At 44.8% G+C, this 18,377-nt stretch overlaps 1 protein-coding gene across 1 annotated transcript in view; it reads left to right on the forward strand.

The window, feature by feature from the left end:
- The first annotated feature begins 403 nt into the window (after window positions 1-403).
- The window catches only part of slc6a2 (solute carrier family 6 member 2), a 22,370-nt gene continuing 4,396 nt past the window's right edge, over window positions 404-18,377 (forward strand). Inside the window, exons 1-12 of the mRNA XM_056607913.1 lie at window positions 404-547; window positions 957-1,409; window positions 1,964-2,095; window positions 2,775-3,012; window positions 10,133-10,271; window positions 10,527-10,661; window positions 11,203-11,306; window positions 13,016-13,140; window positions 13,606-13,718; window positions 16,204-16,332; window positions 17,118-17,217; window positions 17,413-17,513. Of these exons, the coding sequence (XP_056463888.1) occupies window positions 1,112-1,409; window positions 1,964-2,095; window positions 2,775-3,012; window positions 10,133-10,271; window positions 10,527-10,661; window positions 11,203-11,306; window positions 13,016-13,140; window positions 13,606-13,718; window positions 16,204-16,332; window positions 17,118-17,217; window positions 17,413-17,513 (1,614 nt within the window). The 5' untranslated portion in view covers window positions 404-547; window positions 957-1,111. The remainder of the gene's footprint in view (window positions 548-956; window positions 1,410-1,963; window positions 2,096-2,774; window positions 3,013-10,132; window positions 10,272-10,526; window positions 10,662-11,202; window positions 11,307-13,015; window positions 13,141-13,605; window positions 13,719-16,203; window positions 16,333-17,117; window positions 17,218-17,412; window positions 17,514-18,377) is intronic.

Below are 18,377 nucleotides of genomic sequence, written 5' to 3' on the forward strand. Positions count from 1 at the left end.
AGCCGCAGAGCGACGTGCACTGTCCGCCTGCAGGACCGCACGGGGAGGTGGGACGCTTTGTGCCTCCATCACACACCGGCGGAGAGGAGAGCGGCTCAATATCAAACTGGACCAACAAGTTCTCAATTATAAAACATCACGTGGAAGAGAGAGAGAGAGAGAGAGAGAGAGAGAGAGAGAGAGAGAGAGAGAGAGAGAGAGAGAGAGAGGGGGGGGGGGGGGGGGAGGCAGAGAGGGGGAGAGCAGAAAGAGATAGGGTGGGGGAGAGCAGAGAGAGATGAGAAAGAGAGAGCGAGGGAGCGGGAGAGGGAGGAAGAGAGATATAGAGCGAGGGGAGGCAGAGAGAGAGAGCGTACTGGTAGAGGCAGATAAAGAGAGAGAGGGGCGAGAGGGAGAGAGAGAGGAGAGTAATTTAAAAGAGCGCATTTCATATGGGCTGCAGAGGGGAAGGCGAGCGTTGAAGTTCCTTCAGAATGGGAAGTCTTTCCTCAGACGCAACAGGACCACCGCGGCAACGGGTCATGGAGACGATCCCCTAGTCAGACAAGTATGGACCTTTTACGCTTGTAGGGACTGAAGTTGTACGGATAACAATGGCTTATGCACTTACTTATAACTTTCTGGAAATCGGCATGATTAGCGCATGACTGTTGACTATATTGATCAGAACGCGCTAGATGGTTGTTGCGTGTCTTCAGTTTTGAGTCTTTCTCCTGGTCACCTGCTGTCTCTGGCTTGCGTTGAGATATTCATGTAATTGTCTTATGACTCAGTATTATAACGTAAGTTTACAATTTAAAAATGTCAAGGGTTTGGCTTTTGTGGGGAAATAATCCAGCCACTTTCCCCTCACGGTAAACACCGTAAATGCATCACAATCCTCTTCTCGGTATTAATCTACGCATCTGTTGCTCCACTCCGGACTCTACCCCCCGCTGCTTCCCCTCCCCTCGCAGCTCATGTGTGCGCCGAGCATCAACTTCAGCTCCCGGGGAAAACAGTCGTGGAGTCGGCCCGCGCGATCTCCGTCCGCCGCGAGATCATCAGCATCAGCACCATCACCTCCTCGGGCCGCGACGGCACGAGGCAGGCGTGAGGTCGGCGTGAGAAGATGAACATCCAGGTGGTGCCAGAACACAAACTGTCCTCGGTCGCTCCGCTCAAACAGTGCAATGTGGAGAAGAAAGAGGTGGAGTTGATACTGGTGAAAGACCAAAATGGGGTGCAGTACACCAGCACCTCCATCGTCCCCTCCCCTACGAACCACGTCGGACCCCCGGGGTCATCAGGGGGGGATGAGCGGGAAACCTGGGGGAAGAAGATAGACTTTCTCCTGTCTGTGATAGGCTTCGCTGTGGACCTGGCCAATGTGTGGAGGTTCCCTTTCCTGTGCTACAAGAATGGAGGAGGTGAGTTCACATCACCAAGTTTGTAATCTATATTTTAGAAGGTGTGTTTTAAATGTAGATAATATAGTCACATTTATTTTTCCGTTTCTGATGTTAAATATATCCGTGGCATCTCAACACAATGTGAAACTGCTAAATGATGAAGCGTAGGTGTCTGTCGTAGCTTGCCTGGTGTCAATAGACTTAAGTTCAAAGTTGACCAGAAGTTGAGTGTTTAGATATTTGAAAAAATGCATGCAAACAAATCATTCATCATCGAAAGCAGATTATTAGTATAAATATAGTGTCATTTTTTCTACTAAAAAATAATGGCACAAACACTCCAGTTACGTTGTACGAGCATATGTCCGAGTTCCCCTTTGTACCGGTGACATGAACATTGTTACCGGGCAGGAAGGCTCCCGTCAAACCCAGTATTGTCCCTGATCCAAACGAGCGTTCAGGCACACAATGCCTGTTGTACCGTGTCATAACCCTCTCGCCCGACGCCATTCAAACACTTTATGGACGACGGTAAAACTCCCCAAATTCAATGTTGTATTCTTCCCCCCCAGGTGCCTTCCTGATCCCTTACATTCTGTTCCTGCTCATTGCCGGGATGCCTCTGTTCTATATGGAACTGGCTCTGGGCCAGTACAACAGAGAAGGGGCCGCCACCGTCTGGAAGATCTGCCCTGTCTTTAAAGGTGGGTACCGCACATCCTCTCCAAGATCTGCCCTGCCTCTAGAGGCCCACACTGCACCTGAGTGTACAGAGTGAGCTAAATGTGACATATTATACCACCAGGTGTGATTTGATTAGCCGTTACTAGCCGTTCTGAAAATCTGCCGCCTCTGACATCACTGGTGGGCGGGTCACCTTTAAAGGGGCCGGAGGGAGGGTTTGAGGGTTGAAGAATAAAAAACAGTGTCCATCTCCGCTACCACCCTCCCTACAGAGAAAGATGCTCTGATTGGACAGGAATGAGCTGGGAGCGGTCTGAAACCTGAATGTCTCGTAAAGAGGTGGCCGTCCACAACTAGAAACACCAGTCACACAGACCATTTCACTCACGCATAATGTCTGTATATATATAATCATATTACGTGTTGAATTGGGAACTTTGCCAGACACAAACACATTCTGCTATAGCGGGAGTGAAGTTGATGAGACAAAGTACAATATTGTTGGTTGGTAAAACTTGAAATGCCATTTAAAAAGAGGTGAATTCAGAACATATAAATTCAGATGACCTTGTATTCAAACTATAATATTTCAATGTGATAGGATAAATTTACCAGCTTTTTTAAAAATCCTTAACATTAGGGCAGAGATTTTCTCCCATAAAGGAGAGAGAACTAAAACACAACAATGTCTGGGTGCAGGCGTGGGCTACACGGTGATCCTGATAGCCTTCTACGTGGGCTTCTACTACAACGTGATCATCGCCTGGTCAATCCACTACCTGTTCGCCTCCATGACCAATGAGCTGCCCTGGCTGCACTGCGGGAACCCCTGGAACACCCCCAACTGCACCGTGCCCCAGCCCATGAACGGCTCCTTCCTGGACAACAGGACGTCCTACGCCAAGAACAAGAACACGCCTGCCGCAGAGTACTATGAGTGAGTAGTGCGTCAGGATCTGTGTTTGTGTGCGTGGGTGTGTCTGTTTGAGTTTGTGTGTCTGGGGGGGATGTATGTGGGAGTGTGTGTGTCGGTGTATCTGTGTACGTTTGTGCATCTGTGGGGTGTCTGTGTAGGAGTGTGTGCGTGGGTGTGTCTGTGTAGGGGTGTGTGTGTGAGTGTGTGTGTGTGTGTGTGTGTGTGTGTGTGTGTGTGTGTGTGTGTGTGTGTGTGTGTGTGTGTGTGTGTGTGTGTGTGTGTGTGTGTGTGTGTGTGTGTTTGTGTGTGTGTGCGTTTGTGTGTGTTTGTCTCTGGGGGTGAGTGTGTTCTCTGCTGCAAACAAAAGCAGAGGAGCAGCTAAACACACAGGGGAATGAAAACACACACAGAACTGATTGAGTGAGTTAGAGGTATTTGAACGTGAGAGAATTGAAGGTTATGAAGCAATGTTTTTGATTCATTTGTTATGATGCTTGGCTGTATTACATTTCTAGCTAGAGCTCTGCAAGCCTTGAAGAAAGAACACAGAGCATAACCCTATGCGTCTAGCTGAATCAAAAAGGTTAAGCTAGTTCAGGAAAGCAATGAAGACCACACAAAGTCATCTGTTTGCTTCATAAATCCAAACTTTAATACATTTCAAGTTTGTGAATATACCATTTATTTTACAACAACTGAAGAGCAATAGGACAGTAGTAGTGAGTGAGTCACAGGGTTCTTGCAGACTAGCATAACATCCTACCATGCATGAGCAGGATCACAATGTTTTGGACCACTTCAAAGTGCTCCTACTATTACCAAACAAATCTTGATGGATAAAATCACATTCCAGCTACATTCTCCCGTCATGATATCCTGTTTTGCTTGGATGTGTGTCATAATACGGAAGTAAGAATCACATTTCACCCTGTCCTTAAGCACATCAGAAAATTAAAGATGGATAAGATAGGGTTACATAAATAAACATTTTGCGGTAGCAGGAACCTACCCAAGTTCTTTATGTACACTTATTTTCGGCTCACCCTTTGCTTTAGCTTCCCTTTAAGTTTGATCGGTTTGAAAAATAACAAAACCTACCTTCCTGGAAGCACGGAGAAGCTACGTAAATGTGCAGTTCCAAGGTTGTGCACTTGGGTTCTTCAGTTTACATTTAGTTTGTAACGCAAAAAGAGACGTAGGCTGATCCCTATGACGCACCTGGCTTTGGCTCCGACCATGTTTAATCTTTTAGATGTCGTTGTTTATGGGAAATTTGGAAAACTGGTGTTTTTTAAGTGCATAAAAAATAAACATTGGCAGGGGATTCCTGCTCTTACTCCCAACGTGTATGTTAGACATCTGTCTCTTTGCTGGCTTCAGTAATTCCCCTAAAATAATGGTGTTTCTGTGGAACACATTGTCAATGTTTTTCCTCTACAGTTTTAAAGAGCTATCTTGGAGTTTGGGTATGGTATCTTATCCCTCCATGTCATCATACTTTTATACAATAAGAATCACCGCTTATGTGGGTTGATGCAGGCCGGCTCAAGCTGTGCGTCTGGCCCTGCCTCGTGTCTGGAGTTGTCAACTCGTCTGAACTGGTCTCAACTGATTTACTGTATGATCCTCAAGATTTTAAGTAACCCGAGCAATATCAAGGGCTATGACCACTTTTTCTGAGTGAAAGTATGTTTTCATTTATGTGAAAGTACGCTACTCTATGTGTGAATTGGCTGGAAGGTGATGCTTTGGCAATCGAATGTTCTCGGCGATATTTCTTAGTAATAGAGTCAGAGGTCGTATTATGCAAGCAGAGGTCTCCATGTACAAACTTAATCTGTTGACCACATATGGCGAAGGGCCTTCTAGTTCACGACAGGGCATTGAGTTCTATGCCTAGTGGACACGAGTCACACAACATATCTTAACAATTTTAGGTGCGAATTCAAAAATATAAATAACAAAAGTCTCACAGCAAATTATTTTCGCAATTTAACATCTGGTTGTCTGTTGTTTACTGTTTACAATAGTATAGCCATCTTGGGAAGGTTGACTTGGTTGTCGACTTTAAGGTAAATAAAACCTACAATAATCAAATTTCATAAAAAACAGACTATTTTCTGACTTAAGTGAACATCCACTCCCAAGTTGGAGGTCTATCAACCAAAGATGGAATGGATATCCTCATGTGAGTCCTTAACAGATGGCCGACTGTTTAAGGAACTCCAGAACTACTTTTCGGCTCTTATAATTCAATGTCTGCATGGTCCTGGCTGGCATTAGGCTCTTGGAAGTCAATAGAACCACCCATGTTTGAAAGCATTATTTGTTGGCTACTTTGCTTTACCACACACTTTGAGTTCTCGCGGCCTACCAAACGTCTCAGGATTTGTAGAAGCAAGTTAACGAAGTTTGAACGATGACGAGAACATCTGCTAACGGACCTACGGTTGTCATCTTTGACTGGAAATTTCCTGGATGCTGTGTCATCCATGAATAATCCTCCTAATGGGAACGATATAGTGAATATTTTATGATAAAGTGAATCACTTTGTTACAAAGCGAGAGCTTTAGTCCTGAGCAAAGTAAAATTATTTTACTCCATTCGATGAAATGTGTGAACAGTCCACAAGATCGGCGAAATGAAGGATTTCCTATGACACTGTGCAAATATTGTGAACCTAGGACAATATAGACGTGTTGGTGTATTCTTCATGTCACCACTCCAATATTGGAAACGTAAAATGGTCCAATTTCTGCTTTTATTGTTGTAGGACCTCTAACATACTCACACATCATTCCTTGGAATGGTATTCTAGACATACACAAGCCCAGAACATGTTGAACATGTTTATTTTGGCAAAAGTTGTGTGATGAGACCAAAGCAATCCACCAAATCTGCAGGAGTGGCACTTTCTTTTTAAAACAAGGGCAGAACGTCCAGTTCCTTATCAGTGTCGTCCATCTTGCTCTCCCATTAGCCGGCACCTCCTCTAATGCATCACCCATGATGCAGACGGTGTTTCCCCAGCACGCCCTTTCATGTCACTAGTATGTTTTCCTCACACCCCAACTCTGGGTCTCCTTCTGCGTCTCGGTTCAGCTGTCCGAAGACCCACTCAAGCCCTCATTTCCTTTGCCGTTGGACCCCTATTATGGGTTTTAATAATATCGCCCTGCATTTATTTTGGCCTCGGAGCCCAGTCCCAATGGCGTTGAAGTATAGTAATTAGTTGTCAGGTCTGGTCTTGGGAGGCGGGTCAACAGCTGTCACTCCACTGCCCCTCGATCACATACAAAGGAGCTAATGACACGCTTTGAATCAAAATGACTAAGCCGGTCGAGCAGGAATCTGGAAAGTCAAGAGGCCCATATTTCCCGTTAGGGATACTACCATCTTATCTTTTCTTATTTTGTTTTATGGAACCTATAATCCTTTGATCCAAATTAAAATTGATTCAAATTTTGAATACAATTATGGAAGACAAAGCAATTCACAGGCCGGACTGGCCACAATATACAGCACTCAAAACCCAAATAATAATAAGACATCTTAAAGGTAGGATTGAGTTGTATCCGACCACCGTCTCCTCCGCAGAATCAAAGGGGTTGCCAGATTGAGGCCATTGAATGAACAGGGATGCAAGCTTCTTGAGTGAAATATTTTAAAAGCAGCTCATGTGGCATCGGTCCTGACATCCTTCTGGGCTCTAAGCTGTCTCCATGTTTCAAAATGTCACTCTGAAATGTACCCGTGTTTTAGCACAGCTTTATCCAAGGAGCTCTTTAGAAAGAGGACGAGGCTTAGGTAGGTCGAACCATCGCAGTTTATCCAGTTTGTTTGTTTGGTTCCATGGCTGCAGCAAGCTGTCTCTGTGTGACAATTATTTCCATATCTGGCAACCGTGGTACCCTGAGAATAGTAAATCACATCACACAGGCCAAAACAAAAGCAAGCCGGCGACACGGAACGGATACTTCAAAGGAGAACTCACTGGCTGTAGCATTGTTATCGGAGAAGCCAGCGTTCCAACTTATTTCCTTAATCCGTGATGACATATCATGGTTGATTTATGATAGAGTAGAGTAAATGTGTTACATATTGTACCTTTAAGTCTCAGCATATAACAAGTAAACCAAGAGCGAATCAAACCAAAGCTTTTGAATTCGGTGTTAGAGGATTTTAAGACCTTCACCTTCTCTGTTATGACAGCATGTGTTCTATTTACTGCAAATCACTACATTCCCATACATTAGGATATAGAAATGTTCTGCTGATCCGTACAGCTTGGCCGAGCCCCACTGCAAACCTCTGCTCCGGTGTTTATGGAAGAAATATTTCAACGTCATAAAGGATTGCAGATCCTCCTGTTTCCTTTACAAGCTTTTTCCTAGAGAGGCGCTAACAAGGGGGCCATAGTGAAGGATATTGTGGTGAACTTCACCTTCTACACACGTCATCATCTCGGGGGGATTCAACACTCGTTCAGTCCAGACCCCCAGTGAGACTGGGAGTGATATTTACCATGGAAAGTTAAAACAAAAGCAGTGATGCTGGGGGGTTGTTTTGGAGACACAGAAAATGTTTGGAAAAGAGGTTTGAGGACCTGCCAGGCGCTGTCGTCTGCAGTAGTCCTACCTTCTTCTCCTGGGGGGGGAAAACAATCCTCCCAGATGTTTCAGATGGTTATTATGGGGACAGCCACTCTTTGTAGTGCAGGTTATCGTCCATTAATGCTGAGGCATTTGGCGAGAAAAAAGACAAAGAGTGGTCAATTTAAACCGTTGAGATGGGCTTGTCTCTTCTGGGGGTAAGGTCAGGTAGAACGTTTACAGAACCAGCCCATCTTTTGTAGGACATTGAGAAAAATGTTTTTTTCATTTTTGCTGTCTACAATGTCATGCATGATTAATGAGGTAATGATGTATTATCAATCGTGCCACATCTAATCATTATTTACATACTAATTATCACTACATTTCTGATTATTATTTGTAGTTTTATTGTTGAGAGGAATTTTATGTATTTATTTTAAGAATTCATTACCCATTACAATATTGCCTTTTCATTAACAGAACCAGGATTGTATATTCTTCGACATCAGATAACAAACTAAAATATCAAACTTTGCACAATGGCAACACGGCGGGCTTCTAATTGTGCTTCCTGATTATGTATACATATTACCAGTGTTTATTCCTCTCAAAAAGGGGGCCGGTGCAGCTGGCACTGGGGGGACAACCTGGAGTACACAGCTAGCCGCCAGGCAGAAGAACTAGGCTTCAGTAGGACCGGGGGAGATAAGAGGGAATGTTTAGAGGAACTTGGCCGTGGATTCATAAGCAGCCGTTACTGCTATCACTTTATCGGATTGACCAGCATGCCTCAAGGCCTTCAGAACTACATCAATAAATACATGTGAGGACTTGAAACAACCAAGCCTCCTGATACTTTACCAATCCCCAGAAGACCGGTTAGAAAAAATAAATGTAAAGAAATGTTGCATCCATGTTCGCGTCCCTCTGGACTTCCTAGCTTTGAATTTATGATCAGTTAGAGATAAAAACATACAGCGCTGGTCTCCCAGAGCCCCCGGGGAGGGTAAAAACACAGTGTGTGTGTTTCTGAAGTTCCCTCACACCAGCCTGTTGTGGAAGCAGCCTGGATATCAGATCCCATTCAGGGCCAACGATTGGTCCTCTGTGTCGTATCGTTTACTGCCATCGTACACCTTTGGCATATTGCCTTTCGCCGTTTCCAATAATGTTAATAATATCACGAAAATTAAAATGTTTGTTTTTAATCTTGGACAGTGGAACATGGCCGCCTGGCCCTGAGTATCGGTATAATGATAATGTTTGTTGTCGGCGTCAACAGAGACGTTCTCAGGGTGCAGCAAGACCTGAGTCTCCACCAAGCTACGTCACAGTAAGGACGAGGCTGGAGCTTGCTGAGAGGTTAACCAATCAGGGGTTTGCTGTATTTCACCAGTTATTACCCCTCCATATTGTTAATGGTTATCATAGCTTAGCCACTAACAATGCTAACCAGACCGACAATTCATGGCATAGCCTACTGCTTTGAGTAGGGTGAGAATCCTCGTTGCATGTGTTGGATCCAAATTAGCTCCATCGTGGTAGCAGGCAGTACCAACCAGAGATTCTAACAGAACCCTGGTTCTTTAACAGCAAAAAACGGTCCCAAGACAAGACACATTTCCCCTGTCCTTGGAGAGCAGCAGGCTACCAAAAGTGGGTTTAACAGGGCCATGTCATAAACTCATAACTCACCCTCTGTCTTTTCCTCTAGTCTAAACTGACTGGTTCTAAGAGCGGACGACCAGACACTCTTAGGGCTGAGCCGGAAAAGTACAATATTTAGACAAAGATGGAAGGCTTAGCGTCTGTCCCCGCTCAGTTATTTATGTGCTGATTAAACACTTGAACCTTTAAACGCCCGCCCCTCCCTGGAGGTGGGTCAGGGTAATGGCTTTTGGGATCTTTAATTCATTCTCAAGCCTGACAAAGTGTGTTTGTGTGAGTGTGTTCTAGAGAGTGAAACAAGGGGAGAGATGTTAATTTGGGCCTCATTCCAAGAAAATGCATTTGATTTAAGTGCACAACCAACTTCTTGGCACCTGCCCAAGTTTCAAAGAGACAAAGCTATTGTCTTTCAGGTAAATATGTGCAGCCATTCAAGTTAGAGAGGGGTTAATTAAAACATGTGCGATTATTAAAAATGGTTCTCAAAGTGACGTGTGTGGGGGTGTGTCTGTGCAGAGAGTGGAGTGAGAGAGGGAGAGTGAATGTATGTTTAATGTTGTGTTACTGGCCATCGCCTGTTCATGTCCTACGCCTGAGGTCTACGGTCTGAAACACAGCCCCGGTGGTCTGTGGGGTGTCCGTCTTCTCGTCTGTCTATGTGGTTTGTGTCTTTGTGTGTGTATTTGTTTGTGTGTTAATGTATGCATGTGTGTGTGTGTGTGTGTGTGTGTGTGTGTGTGTGTGTGTGTGTGTGTGTGTGTGTGTGTGTGTGTGTGTGTGTGTGTGTGTGTGTGTGTGTGTGTGTGTGTGTGTGTGTGTGTGTGTGTGTGTGCGTGCGTGCGTGCGTGCGTGTGTGTGTGTGTGTGTCTGCTTCCAGGCGTGGTGTGCTACACCTCCATGAGAGTCGGGGTATAGGGGACCTGGGTCCCCCACGGTGGGAGCTGTCCCTGTGTCTGGTCGCTGTCGTCTTCATCCTCTACTTCAGCCTGTGGAAGGGAGTGAAGTCCTCTGGAAAGGTGAAGTACTACAGCATAGCAACCCATTGCAACACAACCTTTCACCATAACACCCATAGCAACACAACCTTACACCAAAGCAACACAACCTTACACCATAGCAACCCATACCAACACAACCTTACACATAACAACCCAAATTCCTAATGACATAAATAACAATAATCATGTCTGCCTGTGTGTTTATGTATGCATGCATGTGTGCGTGTGTGTGCGCGTGTGTGTGTCTGTGTCCATGACCCTGTGTGTGTCTAGGTGGTGTACATCACAGCCACTATGCCCTACATAGTGCTGTTTGTGCTGCTGATCCGAGGCATCACGCTCCCAGGGGCCATGGACGGCATCCGGGCTTACCTCCACATCGACCTCAAGATGCTGAACAACCCCAAGGTCAGACGGGGTCCCTGGGGGCCTCTGGCTACAGGCCTAATGAACCTGGGGTCAACCACTTCTGCTGCTATGAGAAACACTTAGAGAGGTCGCACAGTGGCTCCGTCAACCAGTTATTTCAGGGGCCAATTCTTCCAAAGATTGTTTTGTGAGAGTGAGCAGCTTTTCAATTCTGTTAAACCTGACGAAGGGATCGTCTTTGCATGATGAGAAAAGTACACTCAAATATACTTCACATCAAGTGATTTTTTCTCACTGTCTCAGGGAAGTGATGCATCTAGGATAATAGGGTGCGTCAGGAAAACATTGATAAATAATGACACAACTTGGGAATCGTCTCCTGTGCCAAAGACGTTCACGGTGGAGCACAGATTGAAGTAGGCTACTGGGAGGCTTCTTCTACGGCCGTCCTCAGGAGCATCCACTCCCCCGTGGCTTCTTAGGAAATAAGCACAAGCTCAAGTCTGTCGTGTGCCAAAACCCTGTAAAGAAGCCGTTACTTTGTGTAACTGAAACCGTCCCTCTGTGCTTTGCATTCCAGGTCTGGATCGATGCAGCCACCCAAATCTTCTACTCCCTCGGAGCGGGTTTTGGTGTCCTCATAGCCTTCGCCAGCTATAACAAGTTTGACAACAACTGTTACCGGTGAGTCCTGACACGCGTCATCGCATCCGACAGGGTTACCATAGCCACATCGATAAGGCTGTGACTGGCCCCGTCAGAAACCCGTCCTTATGCCCGGTTTCGTTATTTTCTGGGTGTGTGTCATTGCTTACCCTATGTCGAGCTGAATCAAACAGAAACAAACAGGAAGACGTCGATACGCCCAGTGGCCCCTGCGGCCAGGTGTAAACGTGATTGATGTAGTCCAGGCCAGGCAGGGCTGCTCGATAGCAGCCACAGGCCCTGATGTCTGGTGTGGAAGCGAGCCGACCGTCCTCTAAATAAGCAGCTTAGCCTCCGCTATCTGCTCTCCACACCAGCCTATGGCGATGGCCGTATCCACGCCACTCTCCATTTCTATTATTTTAAGATTGTACATTTGATGTACTTTTGCTTTTTGGTCATTTTATTATGTTTCACCTTTTATCAACCCCCATCTATTCCAGACACCCTTTCCGGGTTGACTTGTCTTCAGCCTCTGTCCTTTCATTCCCTTTAGTTCTTTTTTCCCTCTCTTTTTTTTATTATTTTCTACAAAATATCTCAAACGCGAAAGTTTGCCAAAGTTGAATGTATTCGTGAGAATGTGACATTGTTATGCTCTTAGGCCATCTTCATGCTTTACTGGAGGTTAGTGATTGCTCTACTCATCCCTTGTGGGAATTCTCATCCTTGTGTCTGTGGCTGTGTGTGTCAAATGGGTGTTAATCGTTATTGTTAGTGTACACACAGACATATGTATGACGTGTCCCTGTGCGTGTGTGTGTGTGTGTGTGTGTGTGTGTGTGTGTGTGTGTGTGTGTGTGTGTGTGTGTGTGTGTGTGTGTGTGTGTGTGTGTGTGTGTGTGTGTGTGTGTGTGTGTGTGTGTGTGTGTATGTGTGTGTGTGTGCGTGTGTGTGCGTAAAATGCAATGAGGAAATTTCCCCATTCCTCTTGCCTTTCAGGGAATTCGTGTTTCACAGGCTGAAATAACATTTGACAAACACAAGGGTGGTCTGAGGACTGTAATGCTATCCAGTGACGCAAACAGTTTGGTTTTGTTGTCCTAAACTTTCCGGAAAGATTGGTATCTTCCTGATATGGTCCGGTATTGCACTGCACAGGGAGTGTACATTGTACACACTTGTTTTGCAATTAAAAAAATGTTTACGGGCATCATAAATATCTGTAATCGTTAGATGAAGTGTTTCTGTAATGACTTAGGAACAATGCTTTAATTAAAGATGAAACCACAAACAAAGAGGAGAGAACACAACTTCCTCATTGATCTGGATCAATGAGGAAGACCCACACACACCCAGACACACACATAAATGCACACACATTCACACACATGCACACCCACACATACACAATCACACATTTACATGCACGCACACCGACATACACATACTCGCGAAAACACACACACACACACACACACACACACACACACACACACACACACACACACACACACACACACACACACACACACACACACACACACACACACACACACACACATCACACGTCTCTGGAAATAATACAACTCTATGGTTTTTAAGGGATCAACTAACACTGAGCTCCTGTTGAAACGTACATTTGATCTCCTGACCTTTCTGTGATCATTGTTGCTGTGGTTTCTGCCAAGGTCACTCCTCCATGTGGGTCAGAAGCCTGATTATGTTGTAATCCTATCTGTCTCCAGAGACGCTCTTCTGACCAGCACCATAAACTGCGTCACCAGTTTCGTCTCTGGTTTTGCCATTTTCTCTGTGTTGGGCTACATGGCTCAGAAACATGGAGTCAGGATAGAGGATGTGGCAACTGAGGGTAAGCTTTGGAAACATGCACACACACACACACACACACACACACACACACACACACACACACACACACACACACACACACACACACACACACACACACACACACACACACACACACACACACACACACACACACACACACACACACACACACAGACACACACATACGATCACACACACACTAGGGCCATAGAAACACAACCTGGTTCTGACATTAGGGTCAAGAGACCTTAATGAAAGAGACTATTTGGGTTGTTTTACTGTGCAGTCAGCCCTGTGAAATTATACTGAACCGCTATACATCTGCCAACTAGATTATATTATGTTCAGGAAAAAAGGGGTTGTACATTTACAAAATATACATTTGTTTTTGTGTGTGTGTGTCTGCCTCTATGTGGGCATATTTGTGTGTGTGTTTGTGTGTGAATGTGTGCATGTGGTTGTGGGTGTGTGTGTTTGCGTACAGGGCCCGGACTGGTGTTCATCATATACCCGGAGGCCATTTCTACACTACCAGGTTCAACATTCTGGGCGATTGTGTTCTTCATCATGTTGCTGACTCTGGGAATTGACAGTTCGGTAAGTCTGATCAGTAATCTCTAACACAGCAGCGGATTATGACCTTAATTAATCATCATTTCCACTGCACATTTCATCTTTTCCAAGAAGTAAACAGAAAACCTAAGAAAATAAGTTGAGAGTTTTAAGTTGGCTTTGATCGCATTTCAGGGCAGACATTGTGAGGTCGTACATGTAGAGCTAACCGCACAAACGTGGATGTCGATTATTTGTGTCCATCAACATAAAGCATAGCTTCACACCAGAAAAAAATCGAATCATAATGGCGGCTCCGGTCTTACCCAGACAGATGTTCTCAGACATCTCGAGTGTACATGCCCTTCTGAAACTAGATTGTATCTTTATTAAAAATCTCATGTGTTTATATAAAACGCACAATGCACTCCCAACTGTCTCAGCCTGTTTAGATGAAGAGGCTTTTTACGAGAGATCCCTAATTTATAAACGCACACACATGCAAGCATCAGAGGTTTCCACAAGCTCAGAGAACGGGCGGAGCTGGTCGATTTCGCTGGAGACATGCATCATGATTATTTGGGTCAGGATGGAGAAGTTAAGATTTTCATCTTATTTTTGGTACATAATGCTTTAATATCTCTGCAACAAGTAAGCCAAAAAAAAATCGTTCTGTGTTGGTTTCCTGGTATTCATGATCTAGGGATACCGAGAGAAACGTGATGAATCCACCATCTGGATGTAGCGACCATAGTGTGCAGGTTCACACTGCTTTGCATAATGTTGTTCATTAGCTTAAACATAGAACTACAAGGTCTAGGATTCGCAGAATCGTTCAAACAACTGACTGGAGATGAATGACCACCTCCTAATTCATTTACATTTTGTTGTGCACTCTAAAGAAAACAATTTTGTTATAGTAACCAATTATGAAGATGTGGATCCTTATTATGATCTCTTCTACTTTGTTGTACTTGTAATACTGTATGTTATGTTACAGAGCAGACATCTAATCACAAACATCGAATCACAAAAAGTAACATACGCTCAAAAAAAAGCAACACAGATTAGATGTGTCCTCCCAGGACATCAAAGCAGGGTTTGTAGAAAGGTCTTAAAGCTCTCAGTCTTGAACTTGGCTGTCCTATCTCAAGTGAAAGTCGCCCCTGTCCACATTGGCTGAATCATTGTAAGCAGAATACGGCTAGCATGGGGCTATAAATCCACTTGTTTGCAAAGCAAACACTTGTTTGCTTTGATTCATGTTCAATGGTCTGTGATGGGTGTTCAAACACAAACACACCAAGGGCCCTATTTTAACGGTCTGAAACGCAAGTGGGAAGCGCAAAGCGCAAGTAGCTTTGTGGGCGGTTCTACGGCGCGATCGCTATCTTTTTAATACTCACTCGCGGTAAAACAATGTTTTTCACGATCAAATACTCATCAATCCTAAAAGTTATGGGCATGTAGGCCTACCTACACGATGTCTGTGTCAAGAAAATATGTTTTTGCTGTACGGTGTTTGCAGATGCATTGATTTAAAAGTACAACTTATTACCGCTGCATCAGCTGTTCTTTCCCAAATAATTTACCAAGAATGTGCGGCTAGGTAGATGAGAGAAGCAAAGTGTATGCGCGAGGTGCACAAGCAATCCGTATGCATCGCATGCGCATGTATGCATCCGCCCTTAAAATAGCATCTGAACAACGCGCCACTGACTTTAAACCAGGTATTTCGATGTCAGTAGCGCAATGGTATTCAGCAACGGCAAAATAGCGTTTGCGCCAGAACACGCCTCCTCCTTCCGCCGAACCGCCCCTTGGGGCGCATGATCAATCCCTAATTTACCGGCGAGTGGCGCTGGTGGGAAAAGAACGCTCTGCGCCAGTTGTAAACTAGCAACGACACATGCGCCAGTGACTAAGTCACTTGCGCCGGATGCAAGATAGGGCCCCAAGTGTGTGAGGATATGTAGGCCTATTATAGGCTACGCTTCTTTCAATATTTTCTTTGGATGGCCATTACCCCTCCACTATGTGTGTGTGTATGTGTGTTTGTGTTACAGTTTAAAAGAGGCCAATTAACTAGAAACCTTTACTCTACACGGCATGCTGGAGTGTAAAAGCCATAGGGCACACATGAGGGAGCTTGAGTAGGCCAAAGACTAGATGTAGGGTAGGTGACTGTGGTTGCAATCTGTCCTCACTGCTGCTGCTGCTGTGTATATGCTGTGCCTGGACACTCCGGAACACTGTATATACCCCTGAGCCCTTTGTCTAACACCTACTGAGTGTTGTTAGTTTTGGAGCTATTCTGGTAGAAGGGAATCGAACACAGTGTGCTCTTGGTGATAACATTGAGACTGCTAGTGTAGAACCTGCTGTAGAATGCCCTTAAAGTAATGCATACTACTACAGCGGCATTATGCTGAAGTCACTGCTTATTTTCACTATTATGCTGAAATCATGATGATTACATTGACACTTATTTTCACCATTATGCTGAAGTCACACTGCTTGTGTCCATCAGATGGGCGGCATGGAGGCAGTGATCACCGGCCTGGCGGATGACTTCAAGATCCTGAAGAAACACCGCAAGCTGTTCACCTTCGCCACGGCGTTCGGGACCTTCCTGTTCGCCTTACTCTGCATCACCAACGTCAGTATTCCAGCAGGTTATCGGCCCTCCCATGTCTCAGTGGAAGATATTCACTTCAGGCTTTGTGAGAGAAGGTTGTTGCGTGTACTCCACGATTAACATCATGGAACATCCAATGGCATTACCGTTTACAAAGATTTGTTTAAATTAAATCGAACGGTGCCGAGAAATGTTATGTTTTGATAGTCATCTCTAAAGTCCCCGTTCCTTCCCTCAGCCCTACCTGTTTAGAAGTCAGCGCTCATAAAAGAGCTCATTGTGTGAGTTCAGGGTCAGAATGCAACCCCGTGGTGTCTTGGTTTGATACAAATGAGATTATCAACGCTTCGTCTGTGGTAACCCGATTGGCCCCTGTAACCCGATGGGTCACTGTGTTCCGAAGACAAGCAAATTGTACTTATGTTGCCCTGCATTTCCTCCTAGAGCTTGGACCCACTCGATAATTTCCATGAGAGTATCTTCTAAGTTGTGCAGGCCATCTCTCTCTGTCTCTCTTTCTCTCTCTCTGTCTCTGTCTCTGTCTCTATCTCTCTCTCTCTCTCTCTCTCTCTCTCTCTCTCTCTCTCTCTCTCTCTCTCTCTCTCTCTCTCTCTCTCCCTCTCTTTTTCCCTCCCTCCCTCCCTCCCTCCCTTTCTCTTTCCCTCGTTCTCTCTCTCTCTCTCCGTCTCTATCTCCCCTCTCCCTCTCCCTCCTTCACTCTCTCTCCCTCTCTCTCTCTCTCGCTCTCACTCTCGCTCTCTCTCACTCTCATGTTATAAATGTACATCTTCTCTTTCCTCATGCAGGGCGGGATCTACGTGCTCACGCTGCTGGACAGCTATGCAGCAGGAACATCCATCTTGTTCGGAGTGCTTATCGAAGCCATCGGAGTGTCTTGGTTTTATGGTGAGACGCTCCTCTGCATCAATTACATTTCATCAATGAGGGACAATAGCGGTGTTAGGTCTTTCATAAATGTAAGACCTGTTGAGTCCTTTGAGACTGAACCTGTGATTAAGGGTATTAAGGGTGAAACCATTAACCCTTTATGAAGGGTTGCCAGTTCCCAGTCCTTCATGCGCTGTGTCTCTCTGTGAACAGGTGTGGACCGCTTCAGTGAGGACATTGAGCGCATGATGGGATTCAAGCCCGGTCTTTACTGGAGACTGTGCTGGAAGTTCGTCAGCCCAACCTTCCTGCTGGTAGGAACCACAACTGTTTTCACGCTTTCATTATGTGACGTTTGGCTCTGAGACCAAAATCAAAGAAACCATTGTTGGAGTAAAGACTAAACTGCATGGGCCGCTAAAATGACCCACAACAGGTTGATTTAAAGATCTTTGCAAAGTGTTCAATGTGGACTTTAAGAGGGAGCCTGCTCATCTGGTAGAAGGGAATCGAACAGTGAGCCCTCGCCTTGTGGGGTCGATTCATGCTCCCCGTCCTACTGTCCGACTTTTATATATTTTTCAAATCCTTTCTATGGAGCCATTTAATATGTTCCGACCTCATGAAGGGACAGAGCACAGGTTGTACAAACCATCAACCCAGCCCTTTGAAATCATGGAGGGTTCCTATTACAACAACAGTTTTTTGAAAAGTATTTTACATTTTTATATCATAAGTCTTAGTTTTATTATAACTTAAGGACCTTAAATGCATGTGTTAAAAACGAATGTATGAAAAAGTCTTAGTCATATTATTATTTTAATTATATATTATTTAATTATTTAATTTTAGGACTTAAAATAGCTGTAATTTGCATAGGATGTAATTTATTTGTTGGAAGCAGAAAAGTAACAAACCTCATACCAATGAATGTCAAATTTGGATGTGTTTGATGTGAAATAGGTTTATGTTCTCGCCCCGTGGCATGAGATGTTGACAACTGGTGTGAGAACATGTGTGCAGGATGCTCTTGCCAAGAAAGCAGCCCTGCTCTTTTGCACCATGTTACGTAATGGTCTACTTATAAAACAAATCCAGGTCACCCACTGTCATTTACCCATACAACGTTGGACTGTGAAATCTGTGTTCAATTGTGTTCTAAGTATTAAGAAGGTATT

The sequence above is a fragment of the Gadus chalcogrammus genome, chromosome 14 (assembly GCF_026213295.1).
Source record: "Gadus chalcogrammus isolate NIFS_2021 chromosome 14, NIFS_Gcha_1.0, whole genome shotgun sequence".
NCBI classification, from domain to species: Eukaryota; Metazoa; Chordata; class Actinopteri; order Gadiformes; family Gadidae; genus Gadus; species Gadus chalcogrammus.